This window comes from Miniopterus schreibersii, assembly GCF_964146895.1.
Source record: "Miniopterus schreibersii genome assembly, chromosome: 8".
NCBI classification, from domain to species: Eukaryota; Metazoa; Chordata; class Mammalia; order Chiroptera; family Miniopteridae; genus Miniopterus; species Miniopterus schreibersii.
The window spans coordinates 23917216-23940661 of NC_138109.1; the positions used below are offsets into that span (position 1 = coordinate 23917216).

The following is a 23446-nucleotide window of genomic DNA, read 5'->3' on the forward strand; positions in this document are numbered from 1 at the left end:
AGTGGCCTGAACAGTGCCTGGAGCATCAAAGGTGCTCAATAAATATCTGTTAAGTGAACGAGAAGCTTCTCCCCACGCAGGATGAACTTTGGGGCAAGTGCTTCTTCCAACAACTCCTGTAAGAGCATCCCACAGAGTTTAACACAGTAGTTTGATTGCAAAGTGTAGTCCTGGGCACATTATTGGGGAACTTGTTAGAAATGCCGTCTCCAGCTTCAACTCAGGCTTACCCTGTGGAGTGCAGCAACACATTTTCACAATCTCTTCAGATTGACTCTGCTACACTTTGAGAACCGATGTTCACAGGCACCCGAAAGCCCATGAAGAACTCATCTGCAGATGGAGAATCTAGAAAGGTGGCGAAGCCTGGCCCAGAACCCAGGCATTCCTGACCTTTTCTCTTTCCCCAGCCCAGCCGAGGGCACAAAGGCGAGCTCCATCACCCGCCCCATCAGGTTTCTAAGACTTGGAAACGCCGAGGGTCCAGAGGCACGGGGCTGGGCATTCCATTCGGGAGTAGAAGGCGGGGCCAAGTGCTCTGAGTCCCGCCCCATCCCCGTTGCCCCGGGAAACCCCCAGTTGTAACAATAACCCGCTGACGCGCTTCTGGGAGGGATCCTGTCGAGTCCGTGGGCGGGACGGCCCTGCTGCGAACCAATGAGAGAGCTCAGGCCCCGCCCCTGGGCCCCCTCCCCCGGAGCGGAGCAGGGGGCGGGGTCGCGCCCGCCACTCCTCCACTGCTCTGTAGGCGGCGCTGTTGCTTGCACTGGTTGCGGCGGGATCGCCTGGAGTTGCGCGCCCCTCGTCCCCACCCGCAGCCCGCGGGCGGGGCACCCGGCGGGCCCAGGATTCCGTGGCTGCGAGTGGGTACGCCCCGCCCCCTCCCGCGCCGGGCCCGCCCCTTCTCGGTCCCCCGCCCATCCCGAGGTGCAGCCGGCGCTGAGCGCGGCAGGCGCGGGAGCTGGCGCTGGAGCCGGAGCGGCGGCGGCGGCGGCATTCACGGGGCGGCGGCGGCGCGGGCTCCCGCACGGGCTCGGGCTCCGGCATGGTGCAATCCGGCCTCGTCCCAGGAGAGCGGGGCCCGCGCGCGGGGCCGGCGCCGGGGGAGCGGCGGCAGCGACGGTGGCGGTGGTGGCTGCAGGTTCAGGCAGGCGGCAGGTGCTAGAAGCGGAGCTGGGCGAGGTGTGTGCCCGCTGGGCTCCGGGGCCGCCGCCCCCTCACTGCTCTGGTCTTTCCCTCCCTTTGGGTTTTCCAGGGAGACCAGCCCCCTGTCTCCGCGCCCCGGCCCATGGCGCCCCGCGGTTGAGCCGGCGCCGCCAGGGACCCCTCCCGCGGGCCTCCCCGGGGCGTGCAGATCCCGGAGCCGTACGCCCACCCTCCGCGGAGCCTCCCTCCCCTCCTCGCCCGAGCCGGGCGGGACCATGGCTGCGAAGCTGCGAGCGCATCAGGTGGACGTGGACCCGGACTTCGCGCCGCAGAGCCGGCCGCGCTCGTGTACCTGGCCCCTGCCGCAGCCCGACTTGGTCGGCGACGAAGACCGAGCGCTGGGTTCAGGGGTGGCCGAGGGTGCCGAGGACTGTGGACTGGAGCGCCGGGCGACGGCCCCGGCGATGGCCCCAGCGCCCCCGCTGGGAGCGGAGGTCGGACCCCTGCGGAAAGCCAAGAGCTCGCGGCGGAACGCGTGGGGGAACCTGTCCTACGCCGACCTCATCACCAAAGCCATCGAGAGCGCCCCGGACAAGCGGCTCACTCTCTCGCAGATCTACGACTGGATGGTCCGTTACGTGCCCTACTTCAAGGATAAAGGCGACAGCAACAGCTCGGCCGGCTGGAAGGTGGGAGCGTCCGGCTGGGGAGGTGGGCTGGTATCGGCTGGGGCTTCCAGGGGCAGCTCGGGGCGTCTGGGCTCCGGGCGGGCCGGCGGGAGGGAGGCCCCAGGGCACCCCCAGGGGCCAAGGAGTGTGTGCCCAGGGCGTGGGGCCGGCCGGCAGACAGGAGGGGGCGTGCTGGGAGCAGCTGTGTGCATTTTCTGGATGCGGGGTGGGAGGTCTGATGGGCTAACAAGGGACTGACTGACACTTCGATGCACCGCAGAGGGACACCCCCAGCTCATCCTTGGGGGCATCGCAGAGGAACCCATTCCCAAGCCTCAGACATTGGGGAGCCTCCTCTTACCCCCATGAGTGTGCTTTGGGTTACTCTTGTTTTACCCTCTTCACCAGGGCACGCTCCTTAAAGAGCTGGAATAATGACTTAGATCAGTGGCTGCTTTCCCCCCAGATCTTTCCCACTGCACTGCCTGGAGCTGACCCTAGGGTGAGGAGTGCAGCCCTGGGCTCACAGTTCTTCCTGTGGTGCCAGGAGTTCACCCTAGGGCACCAGCCAGTCTGGGGTGGGGTGACTTGTCAGGTGACCTGGGATCTGAGTTGTCCATGGGGCAGCTGCTGTCCCCCCTTGCCTTGATCAGCATGGTGGGCTGGTGATGACTACAGCTGGTGTTCGGGCAGTGTATTGAGGGCTGGGGATCTGTCCCTATCCACCCCAGGCTGTCTTCCACTTTTCTGGCTTTCTGAGCTCAGATGCATTTGGGGGTGGGGGAAGGGCAGGGGCACCCCAGGGAAAGCCTCAGTGCCAGCCAGTGAAAAGGGGAGAGCCATCTTGGGAAAGGAGAGGGGGTTGACTGGCCTCTGGCCTCCAGACCCTCCTCTGGCCATCTTCTTGGGGAATGGGAATGGGATGTTTTGGGGGGATAGGAAGTTGGGGTGGAGGGGCTGTGCCTAAGGTCTGTGAGCTGTTAGACTCCCTGTGGGAGAGGGGTGTCTCTGCCAGGGAGGCATGCCTAAATGGAGGGAGGGAGCTGTGCCTGGTGGAGGCTGCAGAGGGTCAGGAAGGGGGTGTGCCAGTGAAGGAAGGGACATGCTTATGGGCATGGACAGCTCTAGACACCCAGTGGCTGCATTGTAGGGGTCACAGGTGCTCTGACCTGGGAGCCTATGGCTCTCAGGCCACTACGGGGTGGGGTCACAGGCTGGAGGAGCAGACATGAACCTCATTCCCCAGCCTTTCCAGTCCTTGGGATCAGCCCCCATTGGAACCCTTATTCCTCCCATGTGTGTCCTGCCCTTGGGCTTTACTCCCACCTCCCTTCCTGTTCCATATGTACTGTCCTAGCTTTTACTTTTCCCTGTAGATATAGTCCCTGTTCTGAAGGGCAGAGTTCAGATGCCTCTTCATGGAAGCCTTCCTTAACCCTTTTAAGCTAGTTTAAGAATCCCTCTTCCTGGTCCTCTCCCTGCCTGTCATAGGTCTTAGTCTTTTGTGTCCTATCTCATTTCCCTTACCCACCCTGTCTTTGGAAGACAGTGGCAGTGTCGGAGCAATCTCTGTGCCCACAGCACCCAGTGTAGAGCCTGGGACTGAGGAGCTACCAGTGCTATCTGGTGAAAGAGTGAAGAAATGGGTGGATGGTGCAAAGGATGCTGAGGCTGGGGAGGGTACTGTGGCCCAGAGTAAGCCAGGAGGGGTTGCTGCAGGAGATAGAGCTCCTGTTGGGCTTGATGGATTACGGATGATGGGGGAAGATTGCAAGAGGGGACATGAGGCTGGAATCTAAGAGAGAACTGCAGTTCATTGAGGGTCTCAGGGCCAAACCCTGTGCCAGATACTTTCAGGCATCTGTGCTAGGTGTCTCCTTAAGTGCTCTCTGCAGTCCCTGAGGTGGGTTTTACTGTCACCATTTACAGAGCTGGATGCTGAGGTGCAGAGTGGAGGAGTGAACTGTCCAAGGTCACACAGTCAGTAGATGGGAAAGCTGGACTCCAATCCAGGTGTTCCTCCCTTGAATGCTCCACAGAGTTTCTGAAATAGTGTCCTGCTGTCACTGGGTGTGGGAGCGGAACACTGATGGCTTTTGAACAGGGACAGGCCTGAATCCTAAAATGTGATTGGGAATGTGCTTGGAGACAACTTAGTCCCATGAGTTCATTTCTCAGACTGTGAAACTGAGGCACAGGAAGGAATGAGACTTTTCTCAGGCCGTCAGTGAGCAGCAGGCCCTGGATGACAGCCCAGGTCTCCCGCCTGCCCATTGGATGTGATTTCCACTGCACCAAGCTGCTCAGGACACTGTGGTTCTCCCTGCATCTGGGCTAAGGAAGGAGGGAGTCCTGGAAGGTTTGTCCTGAGCTGGAGCATTGGAGAGAGAGCCTCAGGCTTGGGCTCCTGACCTAGGCCCTGGCAGACACCACTCAGCCACTGGAGGAGGGCTGTTCAGGAGGGGCTGGCCTTTCCCATCTCATTCCCTGGTGGGTATCCTCCTTCTACTCCCTCCATTCAGCTCCCCAGGGAACCTCTTTCCTCGCTCATCTCTGCTTCCCCACCCCTCACCTGTTCCCCCATTTCCAGTCAGTCCCTCCAGGGGCCTGATAGAGGGACCATCCCTAACTCCTAGCCAACCTCGGGTTAACAGGGTCTGTGGTACACCTTAGGTGCTTAGGTTAGGGCCAGGGCCCATTGTTCCTTCCCCTCTCTCCTCCCTCACATAAGTGTTGCACTTGGATCCCTGGGTTGTACTAAATACTGTGTTAGATGGAGTAGGGGGACCAAAAGGAAATACATTGGACCTGCCTTCAGGACACATCAGGGCTCAGCCAGTTCCACACCCACGCCCTGTGTTTTACAGGCAAGAAGGGTCAGGGGTGGGGGCAGAGGTATGGGGAAGGCAGGTTAGATCCCTTGGGGAGCCAGGGATTTAACCCTCACTGAGAAGGTGGCACTTGATCTGAGCTGCCCAGGGATCCAAGTGCAACACTTATGTGAGGGAGGAGAGAGGGGAAGGAACAATGGGCCCTGGCCCTAACCTAAGCACCTAAGGTGTACCACAGACCCTGCTAACCAGAGGTTGGCTAGGAGTTAGGGATGGTCCCTCTACCAGGCCCCTGGAGGGACTGACTGGAAATGGGGGAACAGGTGGGGGGTGGGGAAGCAGGGATGAGAGAGGAAAGAGGTTCCCTGGGGAGCTGAATGGAGGGAGTAGAAGCATTGGGGGTAGGTTTTGGGAGAAATTCTAGGGAATGATGACTGCATATACAAAGGCAAGGAGGTAGAACTGAACATGTTGGGTCTGGGAGACCATTGGGCATGCTAGGCTAGAACCCAGGGCTCCTAGGGATGGCAGGGAGGTGGCATGGGAAAAGCAGAGTGGGACAGACCAGGAAGGGCTGATGTGCTTGGCCTTTGCATGGTGGTTCCACCTATGATGTGGGGAGATAGTCGAGCAAAAATCAAAGGAGGCAAGATCAGCAACAGGAGGAGCACTACATCCGCTAGGCTGAAGCCTGAAGAGAGGCTGGGCTTGGTGCTGGGAACTCAACCAAAGAGGCTGATAGTGTTCCCCTCAGGGTGGAGAGCCTTCAGGCCTGGGAAGAGGGCTTGGACGGGAGGTCCCCATGCCTCTGCAGTATCCCAGAAGTGTGGATATCTGACAAGTAGAACCTACCACTTTCTCTCAGTTGCTCCAGCTCCACCTTCCCTAGTGATGGCTCCTCCAGGAAGCCTTCCAGGCCACTCTGGGTCCTGGTGCTTCTTCCACTTAGCACTCCTTTCTCTTGTCGTCCCTGGAGTTGTTCTGCCTGTTTCCTGGCTGCCAGCTCCCCTGGGAGCTCCCGGGCCAAGCCTGGGCACCTCCCATTTTTGTCCCCAGGCCTGGTGGGGGAGGAGGGCAGTGGATGAGGACTTCCCTTCTTCCTCAGGGCCTGGAGCAGCCTGGCTGTTGGGGGGTGGGATCAGGAGGGGTGGTGTGCTACCCCCATCTGGCCCAGGCTGGCCAGTAGGTCCTAAGTGGGGTGGGGGCTAGAAGGAGGGACTGATCTGAGCTGCCAGGAGGAGGTTTCTGCTACAGCTGGGTTGAGCATTGGTTGTGAGTACAGGGGGCGCCCCCTTCTTTCCTCCCCCTAGCCTGCTGGAGCAGGGCTCCCTCCTCCTTTGTCCTCCGGGGATCCCCAGCCCCAAGGGCTGGTGGGGTGTGGGAGGAGGCTGTGCGAGCCAGGGTTGGGGGGTGTCCTCACAACCCCCCCCTGCACTGCACGAGCGGGGGGCTGGCAGCTGCCCGCCTCCTGGGCAAGAGCCCGTGCCAGCCGCTCCTGGCACAGTTGCTGGCACGCCCGGCAGACTCCCACGGCCACCTGCTCACACCCACCCACGAGCGCTGGCGCTGCGGGCCCTTCCGGCTTCCCGGGCCTCCCGAGGCCCCTCCCCCGCGCTCTGGAGCCCCCGCCCCAGCCCGCCGCTCCCCAGGCCCCTCGCTCCTGCCCGTTCGGAGCCCACGGCCCTGGCTCATACCCACGCAGCTTGGGAGCTGGGTCCTCAGGCCCCTGGGGGTAGCTTCCCTGCTGCGGGGAGGGGGAGGGGGGGCCAGGAAGCAGACAGATAGACCGACAGACAGGGTGAGGGCCCCGCCTGCCACCTGGCGCCGCTCCAGCGGGACGACGGCGGGCAGCGCCGTGCCAGGCGGTAATTGCAGACAGACTAATTTAAAGAGATGAGACGGTTATTTTTAACTCGTGTTAAGGTAATGAACGGCGCGGGGGGTGGGGGTGGGTTGGGTTTGCGGTTCGAAAGTTCAGTGCCCCCCCAACCCCCACTTTCAGCGGTTGGGGGCCCCTCTTTCTCAGGCCCTGAGGACTCCAGCTTCAGGACTGACTGGAGTTGGGGCTCTGCCAGCGAGGGGCGGGGGCGGCTGAGAGGGCCAGGAAGAAGGCGCCCACTGACCAAGCTCATGGCCACCATTCTTCCAGGTGGTTATTAGGATCCCTATTTCCCAGATGGAGAAGTGGCTTGCCCTGAGGTCACATCCTTAGGAAGTGGCAGGCCTGGGAATTGAACCCGCTTCTGACCCCAAAACTCAAGCTTTTTCTATGCCGTTGAGGCTAGAAAGGAGCTTCTGTTTGGATTTTGAAAGGGTGCAAGCTTGTTCCTGGAAGCCCACCTTCTCCTGTCTTTGAGTGGCAGCTGGTGGGGGCCACCACATGTGGTCCTGGGGGCTGTGGAAGCCCCTCTATCTGTGTCTTGTGAGGGGTGAGGGGTGATTCTGGACTGTGGGTGTGAATAAGCCTCTGGGATTATGGGTGTATCAGAGCCACTCCTCACTTCACTGTCTCCCTTACCTGTGGCTGACTCACCATTACTCCCTCCCATCTGCAGCCTGTGGGGGTGGGTATCTGGGAAACTGGTACACACTGGTGTCCAGTTCTTCCACATCTGAATCAGAGTTCGGGTATCTAAGGGAAAGGGGGTGTCACAGAGCCCAACACACCTTTCCATGCCTTCTTCCTCAGCTCAATCCCTTCACACACCCCAAGTGACTGAGAGCTCATGACCTCTGGACTACCATTCTGTTGCTAGATGGGTCTTAATGTTAGGACTTCCTTCCTTCTCCCAGCCATGTCCCACCTCTGTGGAGCATCACTCAGGGTGTCCTAGTTCAGTCCTTTAGGGTTAGTTGGAGTGTGGGGTTGGGAGTGGATAAGGATGGGTCAGAACACCTGTAAGGGAACCAGACCCCGTGTGTGTGAGCTGGAGCCGAGCTCTCCCATTCTGGTCCTAAGTATTGTCGTCGGTATCCAAAGGGCCTTAACTCAGTCTCTGGTCCTTTCTGGGGTATGACTGACAAACCCTCTGGTTCTATGAGTCATGAGGGGTTAGTTGGGACTGAGGGCACAAAGTACTGATAGAATTTCTCAGGGTGAAAGCATGTGAGTTCAGGTTTGGATGGACTTGAACTTGGGACTCCTGCGTGGAACTTCCTACCCTGCCCCTGGCAGTACCCAGGTGGCAAACATACTCTGGGCACTATGAAGGGAGTACTCATGGCAGTCCAAGCTGGCCCCTGGAGCAAGCAGATGGGGGGTGGAGGGTGTTGGGTGGCCATTAGCTGAGGCTCTGGGGCCTGGGTAGGGTGCTCAGGGGACAGCTGGATCTAGAGCACCCCCTTCCTCCTGGCACCCTGGTTACCATGGAAACCAACTCCTGTTTGGGGTGGTTTGGCTGTTTGCTGCCTCTCCCCACCCCCCAACCCATATGTAGAGGTGGGAGGGGGCCAGGTGGTGTGTGGGGGAGGGGCCTCCCACACCCTCTCCCCCCCAGGGCCTCCATCTTTGCAGAGAACTTTTCTGATCTCTAAGAGGATGTCTCTTGTGGGAAGGGGAACAAGAATTAAGAGCAATAATGTCTGGGTGCTAGGCAGTCAGTGGGCACTTCACATAAATTCTCTCACTTCATACTCCCTAGGACCTAACAGGTATGTGTTTTTAGCCCCATTTTGCAGTTGAGGAAATAGAGGCCCAGAAAGATGAAGTCACTTGGCCTAGGCAGCATAGCTGGGATGAGGCTGAGCCAGGATTCAGACTGAGACCTGTCTGTTTCTACCATCTCCCAATGCCAGTGCAGTGCCAGCCCACACACCAGCCATCCCTCCTGCCCCAAGGCTTGCGCATGCTCCAGAAGCCTCTGGGACTCCTCAGTTCCCTTGGGAGCCAACCAAACCCAAACTGCTCTGTTTGAACCCCTGGGCCCTCTGCTGGCCTTGTCCAGGCCCTGCCCTCCCTCCCACTTTTCCTGCTGCTTCTGATCTCAGGCTGCCTTCCCACTGCCACCTTTGCACCTGACACTGGAGTTCTCAACCCACACCCACTGCCATTGTCACATGCTCACCAAGGCAGCTATCAACTCTCATGGACTGATCCCTTGGGACACCTCTCAGAAACTAGGCGGGGTGCCTGGGTGATTTGAATAAAGATCTACTTCCCAGGTGATTCTGGAACCCACGGTGTCTGCCTGAGAATTTCTGCCTTAAATCTTTAGTTGTTGGCAAACCTGGCTGATGATCAGAGTCACCAAAAGCTTTTAGTGAATAAAGGTGTTGAGTCCCCATCTCAGACCCTCTATATCAGACTCTCATCGGGTCGGCTCTGGAATCTATATTTTAACAGGTTTGTCTGGTGATGGATGATGGGCCAGTTCTGAACTGATGCCTTAGATGGTAACTTCCTTGGCTCCTGCTGCTCCCAGTGTGGACCAGCCTCTTTTCTAAGCCTGCTGCCCAGGTTGAGCCACTCCTCCTCCTCCTCACCCTTTTTGGGTCCTCCAGAGACTTGAACCCCCTGCAGTCAGCTCCAAGGGACTGACTCCCCTCCCCAACCTCCAACACATTCGACCAGCCCCGTATCGTAGCAATTATGTTGTATAGAACACGGAGGGAGAGAATGGGCTGATTCACTCTGCCACTGAGAGCCTTTCGCAGTGGGATGGAGGGGCAATGTCAGTGTGAATATTCAGAATGGTGAAGAACCTGCAAGTCGCAGCCCCTGCTCTCTGATAGCTCCCCATCTGGTGGAAGAGACAAGAGCATGTGCACAGCAGTGTTGTTCCTACAGGATCCAATCATGGGGCTTTAGCATGAAGCCCAAGACCTTGTCCACCTGGCTCCAGTCAGCACCTCCAGCCACATCACTCGCCGCCCTCGTCTTCTGACCCTAAGCTTTATCCACACTGAACTGTTCCAACTCAGGGTTCAACCCTCATTACATGCTTTTGTTTAATTCTCACAGCCTGTGAAGCTGATATGGTCACTGTCCCTGCTTTACAGATGAGGAAACTAAGGCTAAGAGAAATAAAGTGGCTTTCACAGTATCCTTCTGTAAGTGACAGGAATGAAATTCCCCAGGGCTAATTCTTCTCTAACCCAGTGCTCTGGCCAGGCCATTCCAAGCTGACTCCCCTCCCCCGCCCCCATCGTCATCTCTGCTTCCATTAGAGTTTGGCCCTGAGTCTTGCAGCCTGGGGGATGGATCCATGGTCCCTGGTTTTCTCAGACAGAGAGCTCCCTGAGCGATGTCCCCCACCCCATGATGTCTCCTCCCTGCATTTGCAGGCCCCAAGCCTGATGGCACTTCCTCCATTCACTTTAATCCAGGCCTACTGTGCCTTGCTGCTCAGAACTGAACAGCTCCTTGACCTTGAGATGCCCCCAGGTCAAGCTGGGAAGATAAGATGAGGAATCCTGATTTTGATTCAGGATAAAGACTGCTCAGGGACATGATAGAAGGCCAGATAATGAGCTAAGGGTGTTTGGAGGTATGTGTGTTGGGGGACCAGACAAAGGAGATCAGACCCTGCAGGACTCTGGGAGCCCTGCAGGGTGTGGCTGTGTTGGCCAGAACTTGAGGCTGGAGAGGCCAGCAAGGGCCTGAGGACCAGTGGCCTTGAATGCCAAGATGGGGAACTGGTACTCCAAGCTATGGTTGGATGGAGAAATATCACTTGAGGGTGGTGTGGAGGGTGGAGTAGGGGGGACCAGCCCAGTGTGGGTTTGGGCCTGGGGTAGATTAGAGAATATGATCCTGAGAGAGGGTAGAGGCCCACAGAGTCCAAGATGCCAGGCCTGAGGTGCCATGCAGCATCCTTTGGTGCCTTGAGGACCTCGGAGGTGAGGCAGTCAGGAAGGAACAGATACTAGCTCTACCACTCATCCTCTGTGTGGGCTTGGGCAACTGGGCCTTAGTTTCCTCCTCTACAAAATGGGATAATAACTGGACTTTTGCCCAAGCTTTGTTGTGAGAATTGTAGGAGAAGTACATGTAAAGTGTTCAATAAATCTGAGCAAATATCATTATTGCTATTTATTGCTCTGGGAAAGGAAAAGAACCACCTCCTTACTACTATGTAGAATTAAGGTCCTTGAACCCTAGTCCCTGAGAGACACTGATGTGTGTGTGTGTGTTGGGGGAGGGGGGCCCTTGCTCTAATGCCTCCCTCGCTGCCCTTGAGGTATCAGATATTCAGGATGTCCAAGCTCTGTCCTGCCCTTAGGTTGACCCACTGCTTTCTAGCCTACAGAGCCTTCCCCATGGCCTTGGGAGGCAAGCAGGCAGGGTGTAGACTATTTTTCCAGATGAGGGCAATGATTTGCTCAAGGTCACTCTTGAACCCAGGGCTACTTACCCTTGGACACCAGCCCTTCTTTGCCCTCTGGAAGGCTTTGTGACCTTGGGCATGGTTCTTCCCTCTCTAGCTTTGAGTCCTATCTAGAGATCTGAATTCCCATCCCCCAACACTCTGGGAAGCTGTGAAGCCTCCTCCACCCCTCCTGTCCCCTCCCCCTGTCCTCAGCTGGCCTTGCCTCCTCTGTAACCTGAGCTGGGGCTGTGGGGGAAGGGGCCTACCCTCTGCCAGAGGCACCTGCCAGCTGAGCAGATGTGAGGGGATGTAGGCCCCTCCCCAGGAGATTGTAGGCTCTTAGCCCAGCAAGGCTGGGGCAGGCAGAGCTCTGCATACCCAGCCTTGCCTTCTGGCCTCTGCACCCAGAGCTTACCCTGAGCACTTGTTCATTTTTCAGTGGACATTCATGCTCCAACATGTCCTGTAAGGACTTCTCAGTGTCCAGGAGAAGACAGATGGCAGATGAGGGCTGGTGCCCCGGTCTGGGTGGGCTGCCCCTAGGCTCCTGGAGTCCCTTGGCATGGGGACAGAGGGCCAAGGGCAGCCTCTGGGGGCGAGGCCAGTGTCTGTGCTGGTGGCCATGCCCCTGGGAGAGCAGATGGTTCTCTTGGCACCATGCCCACTCTTCCTTTCACCCCCCGCCCCCCTAGGAGCCAGCCAGCAGGGCTTGGGCACAGCTGCCGGGCCCTCCCCAGAGCCAGACCCAAGGCAGGGCTGGGTGAGGTCACTGCAGCTGCTCCCAGGGCCTGAGCAGGGGTGCAGGGGGTGCTGGTGCAGAGAGAGGGAGGGGGCTCAGGAGGGAGCTCCTGAGAAGAGAGAGGGAGAGGCCTGAATGGCTTTGCACTTAAGGATCCCCTTTAATCCTGGATGAGGGAAAAGAGTCTGTGGAGGGGTTGCTGAGCCAGTGTGGACAGCCCTCCCACCCCTGCCTCCTCCCCAGGCCCACTCTGGAGCTTCTCCTGGCCCAGGCTTCCCCCTGAAGGCATCTCAGAGTGGAAGAGCCTTGGTGAATTCTGCACTATCACTTATACCCTTTGACCTCAGGCAGGTTGGTTTGTCTCTTGGAACCTCAGTTTCTCATCTGTAAAATGGGGATAATAGACCCACTCAGAGGGTTATCACAAAAACTCAATTAAGATTGAATTGCTGAGTGCCGGCACAGTGCATGGCCCATGGTGAATGTTCAGTAAATGGTCCTTTCTGTCTGTTCTCGCTTTGCTGAGTTCTCCTGAGGAGCCAGGAGATGCTGAGGAAGAGTAGGGAGATGGCAGAGGCACCAAGAATGGGAGGGGCAACCAGAGGGAGAAGGCGAGGCCTGGAGCTCTGGCCTGAGGTTTTCTAAACAGAAACTGCACAGAATGGACAGGCCCTGAGTGGTTTGTGGCTGCTGAGAGCTCCATCCTATGTGTGGCTTACTGTGAGCTAAGGACTGCCCACAAAGTTCAAGTGGGGAGGCAGGCTCGTACACAATTGTGCTCCAGTTTGCATTAGATTCTGCAGTAGCACTAAGGTAGGAGCAACTATCTTTGGGGCTTGCAGAGGGGACTAAGAAGAATCCACAGAGCTAGCCTTGATGGAGCAGCAGGAACTGGTCGAACAGAGAGAGGGTAGGGCAAAGGGAACAGAGTGTGCAAAGGCATGGAGGTGTGAGACATCCGGGGTGGCTGGAGCCTCAGATGGGCTTCGGGAAATGGAGGTGATGAAGCTGAAGAGCATCAAGGGCTCTTGAATAGCAGTCTGGAGTTGGACCCAAGCCCACAGGTGATGAGGAGCCATGTAGGGGTGAACTTGAACTTCTGCTGATTTGTTTGCTGCCCAGGCAGGCTGTGTGGGTTCTGCTGTCTCTGGAGTGGGGGTGGGGGATGCCAGGGCCTATCCCTTGACCTCATGCCTTGCTTTGGACCGTTGGTTCCTCTTGGCCCCTGGCTGCCCACTTCTTTTTTTTTTTTATAAACATTTTTTTTTAATTTTAATTTTTTTTTCTCTCTCTCTTTTTTTAAATATATCTTTATTGATTTCAGAGAGAGGAAAGGAGAGGGAGAGAGAGAGATAGAAACATTGATGAGAGAGAGTCATTGATCGGCTGCCTTCTGCACGCCCCCGACTGGGGATCGAGCCCGCAACCTGGGCATGTGCCCTGACTGGGAATCGAACCCCGATCGTCTGGATCCTAGGTTGACACTCAACCGCTGAGCCACACCTGGCCAGGCCTGGCTGGCCACTTCTCTCCCACTGCTGACTCCAAGCCTACTCACCTGTCAACACTTGTGGCCCTGACGCCCCGCCTGCCCTTCTTCCCCTCCTCTACTATAGGCCCTAGTACCAAGGATTTAAACATGGCCTCAGGCCCCTGTGGTCATCCAGGTTACCCCTTCTGCCAGGAAGTCTGCTTAGATTGAGCACCCCAACTTCACCCCAGACAGCAGAGCAAGTGACCCCTGGAAAGTCTATGGCTCTGTCTGAGACAGGTGTGTATTCTCGGGTCAGAGTGGGGTGGGGAGTAAGGGGTGGGGCAGGGGCTGCTCCTGGGAGCTCTGAGACAGAGGAGATGAGATTCTTGACATGTAGGATCTCATCTAGGCCCCAGCCCTCCCCCATGGATGTTGGGATTGTTACCCTGTTTTATAGAGGAGGCCCAAGGTCACTTGGATGAAGTTGAGATTCTGACCCCTGCCCTTGACCTTTCTTCCTGCAGGAAGGGAAGAAAGGAGGGAGGGAAAGAGGAAATGGGAGCCAGCGTGGAGAGGATTAGAGCCCTTGCACAGCCCCACAGGTGTTCTCTGCTCTGGGAGGCACTGAGGGAGGAGCTGGATCATCATGTCCATCTTGTCAACAGGCTCGGTTTCCTGAGGGAGGGGCTGGGATGGACCGTGGAGAGGCATCCATACCTAGCTTTGGGCTTAGGTGGATGGACAGAAACCCTGGACTGAACTGGGAGGGTCCTGGAATTCCCCGGGTGCCAGGGAGGCCAGGAGGTAGCACAGGGCTTATAGTGGATGGGGCACAACCTTGGGTCTCCTGTCTCTGATACAAGGAAACTTGGGCTTGAGAACCAAGGCAGGGATGGTGTGGGCAGCAGGGCAATGTCACCCACCACATTGGGGGCATGAACCCTGGCTTTGGAATCCAATAGCCTAGAGACCCAGATCTGGCTCCATCACTTCCCAGCTTCGTGGCCTCAGGAGTCATTTAACCCACTTGAGCCTCAGTCCCCCCCTTGGTAAAATAGCATGGAATGAACCTAGCCCTGTCTGGCATGCAGTAGGTGCTGCTCTTCCCTTGTCTGGGTCTTAGAAGCACGTGCTAGTGGTGTGCTAGAGCTGGCTTGCACTGGCTCGTGAGATCCATCGTGCACACTTCCCAATTTTGCACTCAGTGATCACGTCATACTGGCAGCTTAAAATTGGCTACGATGGGAGTATCCATGCCACGTAAATCAGCAAATGCTATAAATCAAATCAGTTGGGATCTTTTTCCTCCTGGAGAGCTGGAGGAAATCCATGCTGTGGGCTCTCTATAGCCCCAGAGGGGACAAAAGGGGAGGTGAGGCAATGGTGGAGTGCTGGCTGGGCTAAGCATCCTAGAATTCAAAGCCTATGGGCCCTTTTGGGCCTGGGGAGATTAGATTGGACATAGTCATAGTGCCAAGTAGCCCTCTGTAGACATGGGACAGGGAATGGTGAGATCCTTCCTCTCTCCCCCTCCCCCCTTCCTCAGGAGATCTGGCAGGCTCTGGCTGGAGAAGTAAGATTGGATGAGGTTGAGCTATCAGAGAATGAAGCTGTGCTGGAAGGAGAAATGAGGTTGTACTGGAAGATAAACAAGGTTGTACTGTCAGGGAATGAGGTGGTACTTGGAGGCAAGGTGAGGCTGCATTATTAGATAAATGAGATTGTACTGTCAGGGAATGAAGTGTACTTGTAGGAGAGATGACGTCCTGCTGGATCAGTCAGGTTGCACCGTCAGAGAACACAGCCACACCACAGGAGGAAGGAGAACCTCCGACTTAGAGGATAAATGAGGGTGTCCTGCTGGATAAATGAGGGGGCCCGTCAGGTGAATGGAGTGCTGTTAGCAAATGAGGTTGTACTTGCTGGATAAATGGGACTGGTGTGCTGGATAAATGGGGTTGTGCTGTCAGATGAATGCATTACTGCTCGTGGGCGAAGGGTGTCCTGGGAATGGATGAGGGTGTCCTGCTGGATAGATGAGCTGCCGCCACCAAATGGATCAGACCCTGTCCACGTGGGAGACACCATCAGCAAGGACGAGGTTATTCTGTTCCCACTGGGACTTCTGGAGTGTCTTCTCGTTCAGATGGTACAGGCTGTGAGGGACCTTGGCCGAAGCAGGCCCTGAGTTAACCAAGTCTCTCTGGGAAGCAGGAGGGACCAGGGTAGGGGGCTGGAGTGGGCAGCTGCTCTGTTCACCCTTGAGACTGTCCTCACCTCTCATGGAAGCCCTTACTTCTCTCTGCAGTTCTCTCTGTGGATCATATAATTCCTGATTTCTCTGTCCCACACTAGTCGTCTCTTATTCTATGTTTCCTTCTCTCAGCCCAGTTTGGAGAATCCCCCATTATGTGCCAGCTACTCTGTCCAACCACATTAATTCTCCCTGCAACACAGTATTATCTCCCTTCTCTCTTTCTCTCATTCATTCTATAAACATTAAATTCCTCATATATATCAAACACATGGGTACAGTAAAAGAAATGGACAAAAATCCCTCATGAAACTTATATTCTAATATGAGGAAAATCAGAAAATAATAAACAGGAAAAAAGAAATTACATATTCATATGCACAACATATAACATTAAATTATATATATACAAATTATATAATAATTTAGAAAGTGATAATGACTTTAGAAAAATTTAGAGTAGAGTAAGAGGGCCAAGAAATGATGAAGGGCAATTGTTAAAAGAATGGCTGGGGTGGGCCTCCTGAAAGGTGCTATCTGGACAAAGATGCAAAGGAGATGAACGGTTGATGTGGGTATCTGGGTGAATGGTGTTTCCCCGAGACAGAGGCCTCGAGGTGGGACCCTGCCTGTCAGGTTCGAGGGGTGGAGGGAAGAATCAAGCCTGACAATGTCAGGGGAGGAGTCTGAGAGGTCACAGAGGGGCTTGTGGGTCACGGCCAGGCCGCTGTTCTTTATTTTGAGTGAGATGGGTGCATTGGAGGGTTCCGAGCATCACTGAAAGGATCACTCTGGATGGTGCATAGTGGAGGCTTGTAGGGAAGCAAGGGTGGAAGCAGGTGGCCATTTGAGGAAGTTGAGGTTCAAAACATCTTGCTCCAGAGCCACCTTGTTTGTGAGTGTTGGAGCCAAAACTGGGATCCAGACCAAGACCAGAGCCCAAGCACTTTGCCCTGTGCTAGCCCCTTTTCTCAGGTGGGTGAGGCCCCTGGAGGCTGGCCTCCCTGGTCGAGGTTCTGAGGGAGAGTGTGATGGGCATGGGATGGCCACTGTCCCTTCCCTGTGCCCTTAATGGTCCCCCTGAGGCCCCAAATTAGGGAGGTCTTATCTCCTCTGGGAACCCGCCCCAGGTCTGTGGGAGATGTGAGGCCCCAGAAGCCGGCCCAGCTCTCGGCATGAGGGAAGCCTGGGCATGCCAGGGCGTGGCTGTGGTGGTGGGTTGCTAGGTGACTTCAAGAGGGAGCCCTGGTTACTGCTGCCTGGCAGAGGCGTCTCCCTCCTCTGCCTCCCTCACCTCCTCTGTGGCCTCTGTCCTCCCAGGAGGCCTTGTGGGCAAGATGTGATCCGCCCTTGCCACTGGATCTTGGCCCAGAGCTCTGATTGGTACCAGGTGGCTGGGCCCTGAGGAGCCAGACTAGGCTGCAGGGCCTGGGCTTCCCTCATGGGGTGCAGCCCTGGTGCATACCTGGTATAGAGCCCAGCTCAGCAGAGGCCAAGGTCCTCACCCAGCTCTGGGCCTCCTCCCTGGGTGACCCTGGGCAAGGCATGGCATCCATCTAGGCCTCAACTCCCCATACATCTGGCCTGCAGAATCCCTCCCAAAGGGAGAGTGCAAGGAGGGTGCTGAGCAGACAGGGTTACAGGCACCCCTGCCCCCATTCCCCGATGGCTTAAGTGTGTAACACTCAAGTATTGCATTAGATTTGTTTATAAAAAGAGTGTCACGATATTAAAAAAAGTTTCAAAACCTCTGGACTGGATGATTCCAAGAATTTTCATTATCAGATTGAAAGGGCCCTCAGTACAATTCACCGATCTCATCAGTTTACAGGTAGGGAAACCGAGGCCCAGAGTGGAGGAGGGAAACTTGCCCCAGGTCAGGCTTGGTGGAGGGGGAAGAGCGCCAAGCTAGGGATCCTGAGGCTTGGACTCAATTCCCAGCTCTGCCAGGAGGTCCTGGCGACTTTGGACAAGACCTTTTTTCTCTCTGGGTTCAATCAATCATGGTTTCAGGCTGGAGCTCAAGTACCAAGGGGTACCTGGCTGGGCAGGGGACAGAGAGGGGAAGGATACAAACTTTCATAGGCCTGGAGCATGTGTTCTTGGTGGTAATCTAACACACTTTTATTTCTATTCAGAAAATGTGGATGTATTATGAAGTACAATGCAAAATTCCCTTGAATTTTAAAAAGGAAGCACAAGACTTGTCAGGAATTTTGACCTTTGAGCATGCCCCCAGTCTTCCCATGCTGCCAGCTTCTGGGAATGGTTTACATGGAAAGTTTGAGAAGCACTGGAGTACTGGCTTCCTAAGATGCTTTAGAAATTCTCCGACTCCTTTCTCTCTCCCGTGGTGGAATGCGATGTCCTTTAGACTCAGTGAGACTAACCTGAAATCAATACCTGGCTCTGCCACTTAAACTGTGCGAACTTGGCAACTTCCCTGGCAACTTCCTTAACCTCTCTGGGCCTCACTCTCCTCATCTTGAGATAGGGATCACAACCCCTGACTGTACAGAGCTTGACAGAGTGATTACATAAGATAAAGTACTTACAAGGCCCAGGGCTGAGAGGGTAGTGCTGAGTAGGTACTGCTTCTTGGTGATGTCCTCCCCCCCCCCCCCCCCCCAGCACTCAGAACCAGGCTGGCACATAGTGACATTGACAAAGAGGTATTGCCTGACTGACCTTCAGCTGGAGAAGCTGGAGAAGCTGGGAGGTGGAGCCTCTGTAAGCCAGATGTCCCATATGGGAGAACTGAGGCCTCTGAGGCCCCAGAACACAGGTGTGGGGGAGGGGCTGGGGAGGCAGGTGCAGAGGCGGGAGCAGGAAAGGGGGTATCTACTTGAGGGAGCACCACTCCCTGGGGGTCCAGTTCCCCTCCTCTAAGAGTCCCAGGAGAAGCCAGGCAGGGCAACACTGGGAGGGGCCTTGGAGCCCCAGCTGTCACCTCCGAAGACCAGAAAGTGCCAGAGATAGGGCACCTGGGGCCCTGAAGAGTAAGGTCAGTACCTGGAGCTCGGCTTGAGAGAGGGTACCCTGGGCAGCAGAAAGGACTCGTCCTTCTGGACACTGATGGGAAGGGGGCAGGAAGGAGAGCCCTTATGGATCAGTGGTTACAGAGCTGGGTGGATAAAGGGTTAAGAGATCCATGAGCTGGGTAGATCTGGAGTGGTACCTGGCACTGCTGCCTGTGGGACCATGGGCAAGTTACATCATGCCTCTGGGCCTCCACTCCCTGGTACCTGAGATGGGATAATGCCAGCTCTCCAGAGTTGTTGGTGCCCAGCACAGTTACATTCGGCATAATATCAAGGAGGTAGAGAGAGCAGGTCTATCGGTGACCTAACAGGTGAGGTCTTCTGGACAGGGTGAGGGATTTAACCACTTATGAGCACCTTGTGTGTTTACCAAACACCCACAGTCATCTCAGGTAATGACCTAACAGCCTTGTGAGGTGGTTACTGAATGTCACCCATTTTTTTGAGGGTGGCTCACTAAAGCACTGAGGCTCATAGTTGAGTCAACAGCTCATAGTCATATAGCTAGGTGACTGAAAAGAGCCAGGCATCCTGACCAGCCTTCTGATACCCAAGCCCATGCTGTTTCCACTGTAGTACCTGAGGCAGAAGGTCAAGGCAACCAGGTGGGAGGCTCCCCAGAGGTGGGGCATGGAAGGCCCAACAGGTTCTTGTGAAATCAGCCTTGCTGTGGCCTCCCCTGCCTTCCTCTGTCCCCAGGACAGGCCTGGCAAAAACAGGCAGTCATATGGGGAGCACTACAGACTGGCACAAAAAACATTTAGAATAGTATATGTGCAGGGGTGACAAAGGGTGAAGCCCAGGGAAGTACCTGGGACAGCAGAAAGGGCTGTGTAGCCTTGGGCAAGCCACTTCACCTCTCTGAGCCTTGGTCTTCTTATCTAAGTGGACATTATGCCACCTGCTTTGTGGAGATTTGTGAGGGTTTCACCAGGAAGGGGCTTCGAGGGTGGTTTGCAACCCAAAGGGCAGGCCAGAGAGCTGCTCTAACATGAAGGTGGGCACTGAGCAGAAGTGGGGTTGGAGGTCTCCATGCCCATGGATGTTTTGAGGGGCTTGCTGAGATCAAAGGCCTCTGTGGAGTTCGTAGAAGCTCAGAAGAGTTGGGGGAAATCTCTGAAAAGTCTCAGGCCTCTACCCACTTTGGGGATGCCCAACCTGTTCTGCTTTCCCTGGCCAAGCCCTCCCAGCAAAGGGTTAACAGTCTTCTCTACCTGCAGTTGCATTTTAAAGACACGAAATTAAAGCAGGTAATTTATTCTCCCCACACACGAAAGAGCAATTAGTTCTAAACAGGGCTTAATCAGTCACCACGAGATTGATTTCTGGAGCCCTGGGTTTTCGGGCTCCTGGCGCCATGCCAGGCTGGGGAAGGAGGGGGGGCGGACAAATGAGCCACAGCGGCATGAGCCCTTACATAATCTGCTGGGGGGGGGGGGGGGCGACAGCCTGGCTAGCCCGGCGGTGGGGCTTGGCTGAGTTGGAGAGGGGGGAGGTGTCTTGCTCCCCTGCTGCAGGACCCTTTAGAGTAGCCCTCAGGTCTGGCCCTGCCTCCCAGGCCCAAAGCTCGGCCCCACCCTCTGGGCAGTGCCCGTGGGGGCGGGGGCGGGGTGGTGCGGTTCCAGGGTCTTGGATATTGTTTGTCGGACAGTCACTAACGCTTGCCCCCCTTCCCCCGCCCCTGCCCCCGTTCACCTTTCCATCTTCCCTATCTCCGCCCCGCCCCCTCCTGGCTCTTTTCCATTCTCTTATCCCCCCCCTCTATTTCTCCCTCCTCTTTCCATCACTGCCCCTTTACTCATGGCCTCCTCCCTTCCCACTCCCCCACCCGTGTCCTTGTCTCCGGCCACAGAACTCCATCCGGCACAACCTGTCGCTGCACACCCGTTTCATCCGCGTTCAGAACGAAGGCACAGGCAAGAGCTCCTGGTGGATGCTGAACCCCGAGGGCGGGAAGACCGGCAAGACGCCGCGGCGCAGAGCTGTGTCCATGGACAACGGGGCCAAGTTCCTGCGCATCAAGGGCAAGGCGAGCAAGAAGAAGCAACTGCAGGCACCCGAGCGAAGCCCCGACGACAGCCCCCCAGGGGCACCAGCTCCAGGGCCCGTGCCTGCCGCGGCCAAGTGGGCCACCAGCCCAGCCTCGCACGCCAGCGACGACTACGAGGCGTGGGCCGACTTCCGCGGCGGCGGGAGACCCCTGCTCGGGGAGGCGGCTGAACTGGAGGACGACGAGGCCCTGGAGGCGCTGGCGCCGTCGTCTCCGCTCATGTACCCGAGTCCCGCGAGCGCACTGTCGCCCGCGCTAGGCGCGCGCTGCCCGGGGGAACTGCCGCGCCTGGCGGAGCTGGGAGGCCGCATGGGTCTGCACGGCGGCGGCGGCGCGGGGATGCCCGAGGCCCTGCTGGAGGGCGCGCAGGACGCGTACGGGCCGCGGGCCCGCGCCGCGACGCCCGCCTACTTCGGCGGCTGCAAGGGCGGCGCCTACGGCGGGGGCGGGGGCTTCGGGCCGCCGGTGCTGGGCGCGCTGCGCCGCCTGCCCATGCAGACCATCCAGGAGAACAAGCAGGCCAGCTTCGCGCCCGCCGCCGCCCCCTTCCGCCCCGGGGCCCTGCCCGCGCTGCTGCCTCCCCCGCCGCCGCCGCCCGCGCCCCGCCCCGGCCCGGTGCTGGGTGCGCCCGGGGAGCTAGCGCTGGCGGGCGCGGCCGCCGCCTACTCCGGCAAGGGCGCGGCCCCGTACGCGCCGCCGGTGCCCTCGCGCAGTGCCTTAGCCCACCCCATCAGCCTTATGACGCAGCCCGGCGAGGCGGGGACCGCGGGCCTGGCGCCGCCTGGCCACGCGGCCGCCTTCGGGGGCCCGCCCGCCGGCCTCCTGCTGGAAGCCCTGCCCGGGCCGTACGCCGCGGCCGCGGGGCCGCTGGGGGCCGCGCCGGACCGCTTCCCGGCCGACCTGGACCTGGACATGTTCAGCGGCAGCCTGGAGTGCGACGTCGAGTCCATCATACTCAACGACTTTATGGACAGCGATGAAATGGACTTCAACTTCGACTCTGCCCTGCCTCCGCCGCCGCCCGGCCTGGCCGGGGCCCCGCCCCCCAACCAGAGCTGGGTGCCGGGCTGAAGGCCGCCCGCTGCGCCCCGGGCGCCCGCCCCGCCCCCGAGGGGCTTCTGTCTTCCCATCCTGATCCCCGGGCCCCCACCCCCGATTCCAGCTCCACGGAGGATCCAGGAGGCAGCCCCAGCCCTGCTAGAGACATCCCTCCGAAGCTGGCTGCTGTGGGGAGTGGTAGGGAGGGGCTGAGGCTCCCCACGTTCCCGCCCAGACTCCTGAGAGCGGCTCCCCCGACTCCCGAGGCAGGAAGCCGGGGTGGAGGCTGAATTCCGGACTGGGCGGGAGTGGGACGGAACGAGGTGCGCTGCCCTGGTGGAAGCCAACCCGGAGATGGGTCGAGATGGGCCAGGTCGTCTCTGAATCTTCAAATTTCCTTCGCGAGGGGTCCTCGCGGCGGTGAAAAGCCTGCCCCCCAAACCCCGGTCTGATTCCCAGTTGACACTTTGCACTGGTCTTAAGCTCACCCACCGAAAGCCAGCAACACCTTCCAGAAAACACAGTCACCGCTACATACTGGCTGTGCGCCCTCCCCTGAACTCTCCCCCTCCAGCCCTCACCCCCCATCTGACCCTCCACCGTCCAGGTTCACCCCCTCCCCGCCACCCTTGCCAATCCCCCCCCCTCCCTCGGAGTCCACTGCCTTTTCCGTTCCCTGCCACGCCCCCCGGTACAGGTCACAGCCTCTCCAGCGGGCCTCAGCTCTGGATCCAAACCCTAACCCCAGCACCCCTTTCTCCGCGCCGGTCCTGGCTCCTGTCTCCCATATTTATAAGCGTCGGGTCGGGGCGGGCTGTGGGCGCGGCGCCCCAGCGCATCTCGTAGGCTGTGTACTGTGGCCGTGCCGTCAGTCAGCGTGTGCGTGTGCGTGTGTGCCGTGTCGAGGCCGTGTAGAGTGCATTGTACAGCATATTTTCATGAATAAAATTGTTTTAAATATTTCCCGCGCCTTGGGCTGGCAGGGGGGTGGCGGGGGAGGAGCACTGGCGGGGATCCTGGGGGCGGGGGCTCCAGCGCCCGAGTCCTTATTGTGGTTTTGTGTCTGAGAATGTGTCAGCAGCATTCCCCGATGCCTGTCGGCTCAGCACACATTGGTTAGACGCCTACCGAATGTTGGACGCTGGGGATGTGCTTGTGTGGAGCTCTGCACCTGTTTCTGTGAACATGTGCGTGCAGGAAGTTTCTGGCCTGGGGAAATTCTGTCCTGAATAACCCTCAGAGTTGGGAAAGAAGGCACAGATATTTACTGAAAACCTGTTAATGTCAGGTTCTGTATTAGGTATGACTTTTGTTCCCATTGCACAGATGAGAAAATAGGGTCAGAAAGGGAAAATGGCTTGGGAAGGCAGGGTGGGGTGATGGAAAGGAGGCCTTTGAAGGCACACAAATTTCTATTTTATTCCATTCATTCTCTGCTGGGTTTTTTTTTTGTGTGTGTGTGTTTTGTTTTGTTTTTACCAACTGTGTGACCTTAGGCATGTTTCCAACCTCTGTAGCCCTGCTTTCCTGGTCTAGATCACAGGATACTAGTACCCATTGCATGGATTTCTCAAGGAGTAAATGAGAAAAGGTATGTAAAGTGCTGAGCATAGGTCCTGCACCTACCCACTCACTCATTCATCCATGGGAGATTTATTGAGCACCTGTTATGTGCCAGGTCTTGTACCAAGCATTGGGGCTGCCATCAAGAGCAACACAGGTACAATCTCTGTTCTCAAGGAACTTAGAGGCTCAAGGGGGACACAGATGATTAAATAGGTGATTATAAATCAGAGCTATAATGAATGGAGGAGCCAGGGCTCTGTTGTGGGAACAAATAACATGGCTGCATTATCCCAAGCTTGAGGAGTCAGTGTCGTCTCAGTTGAGCCTCGAA

General features: G+C 57.2%; 1 protein-coding gene across 1 annotated transcript; it reads left to right on the top strand.

Moving 5' to 3' along the window:
* The first annotated feature begins 952 nt into the window (after positions 1–952).
* FOXO6 (forkhead box O6) lies at positions 953–22509 on the top strand. Its single transcript, XM_081144606.1, has 2 exons — positions 953–1835; positions 20314–22509. The coding sequence occupies exons 1-2, from the start codon at positions 1422–1424 to the stop codon at positions 21580–21582; spliced, it is 1683 nt and encodes a 560-aa protein (XP_081000732.1). The 5' UTR covers positions 953–1421; the 3' UTR covers positions 21583–22509.
* Positions 22510–23446: the final 937 nt, after the last annotated feature.

What these genes read in the sequence shown, in the direction of transcription:
- FOXO6 (XM_081144606.1), top strand. Translation starts at nt 1,422, where the DNA reads ATGGCTGCGAAGCTGCGAGCGCATCAGGTGGACGTGGACCCGGACTTC. An exon ending in ACAGCTCGGCCGGCTGGAAG is followed by an intron (nt 1,836 to 20,313) that starts GTGGGAGCGTCC and finishes CTCCGGCCACAG; the next exon opens with AACTCCATCCGGCACAACCT.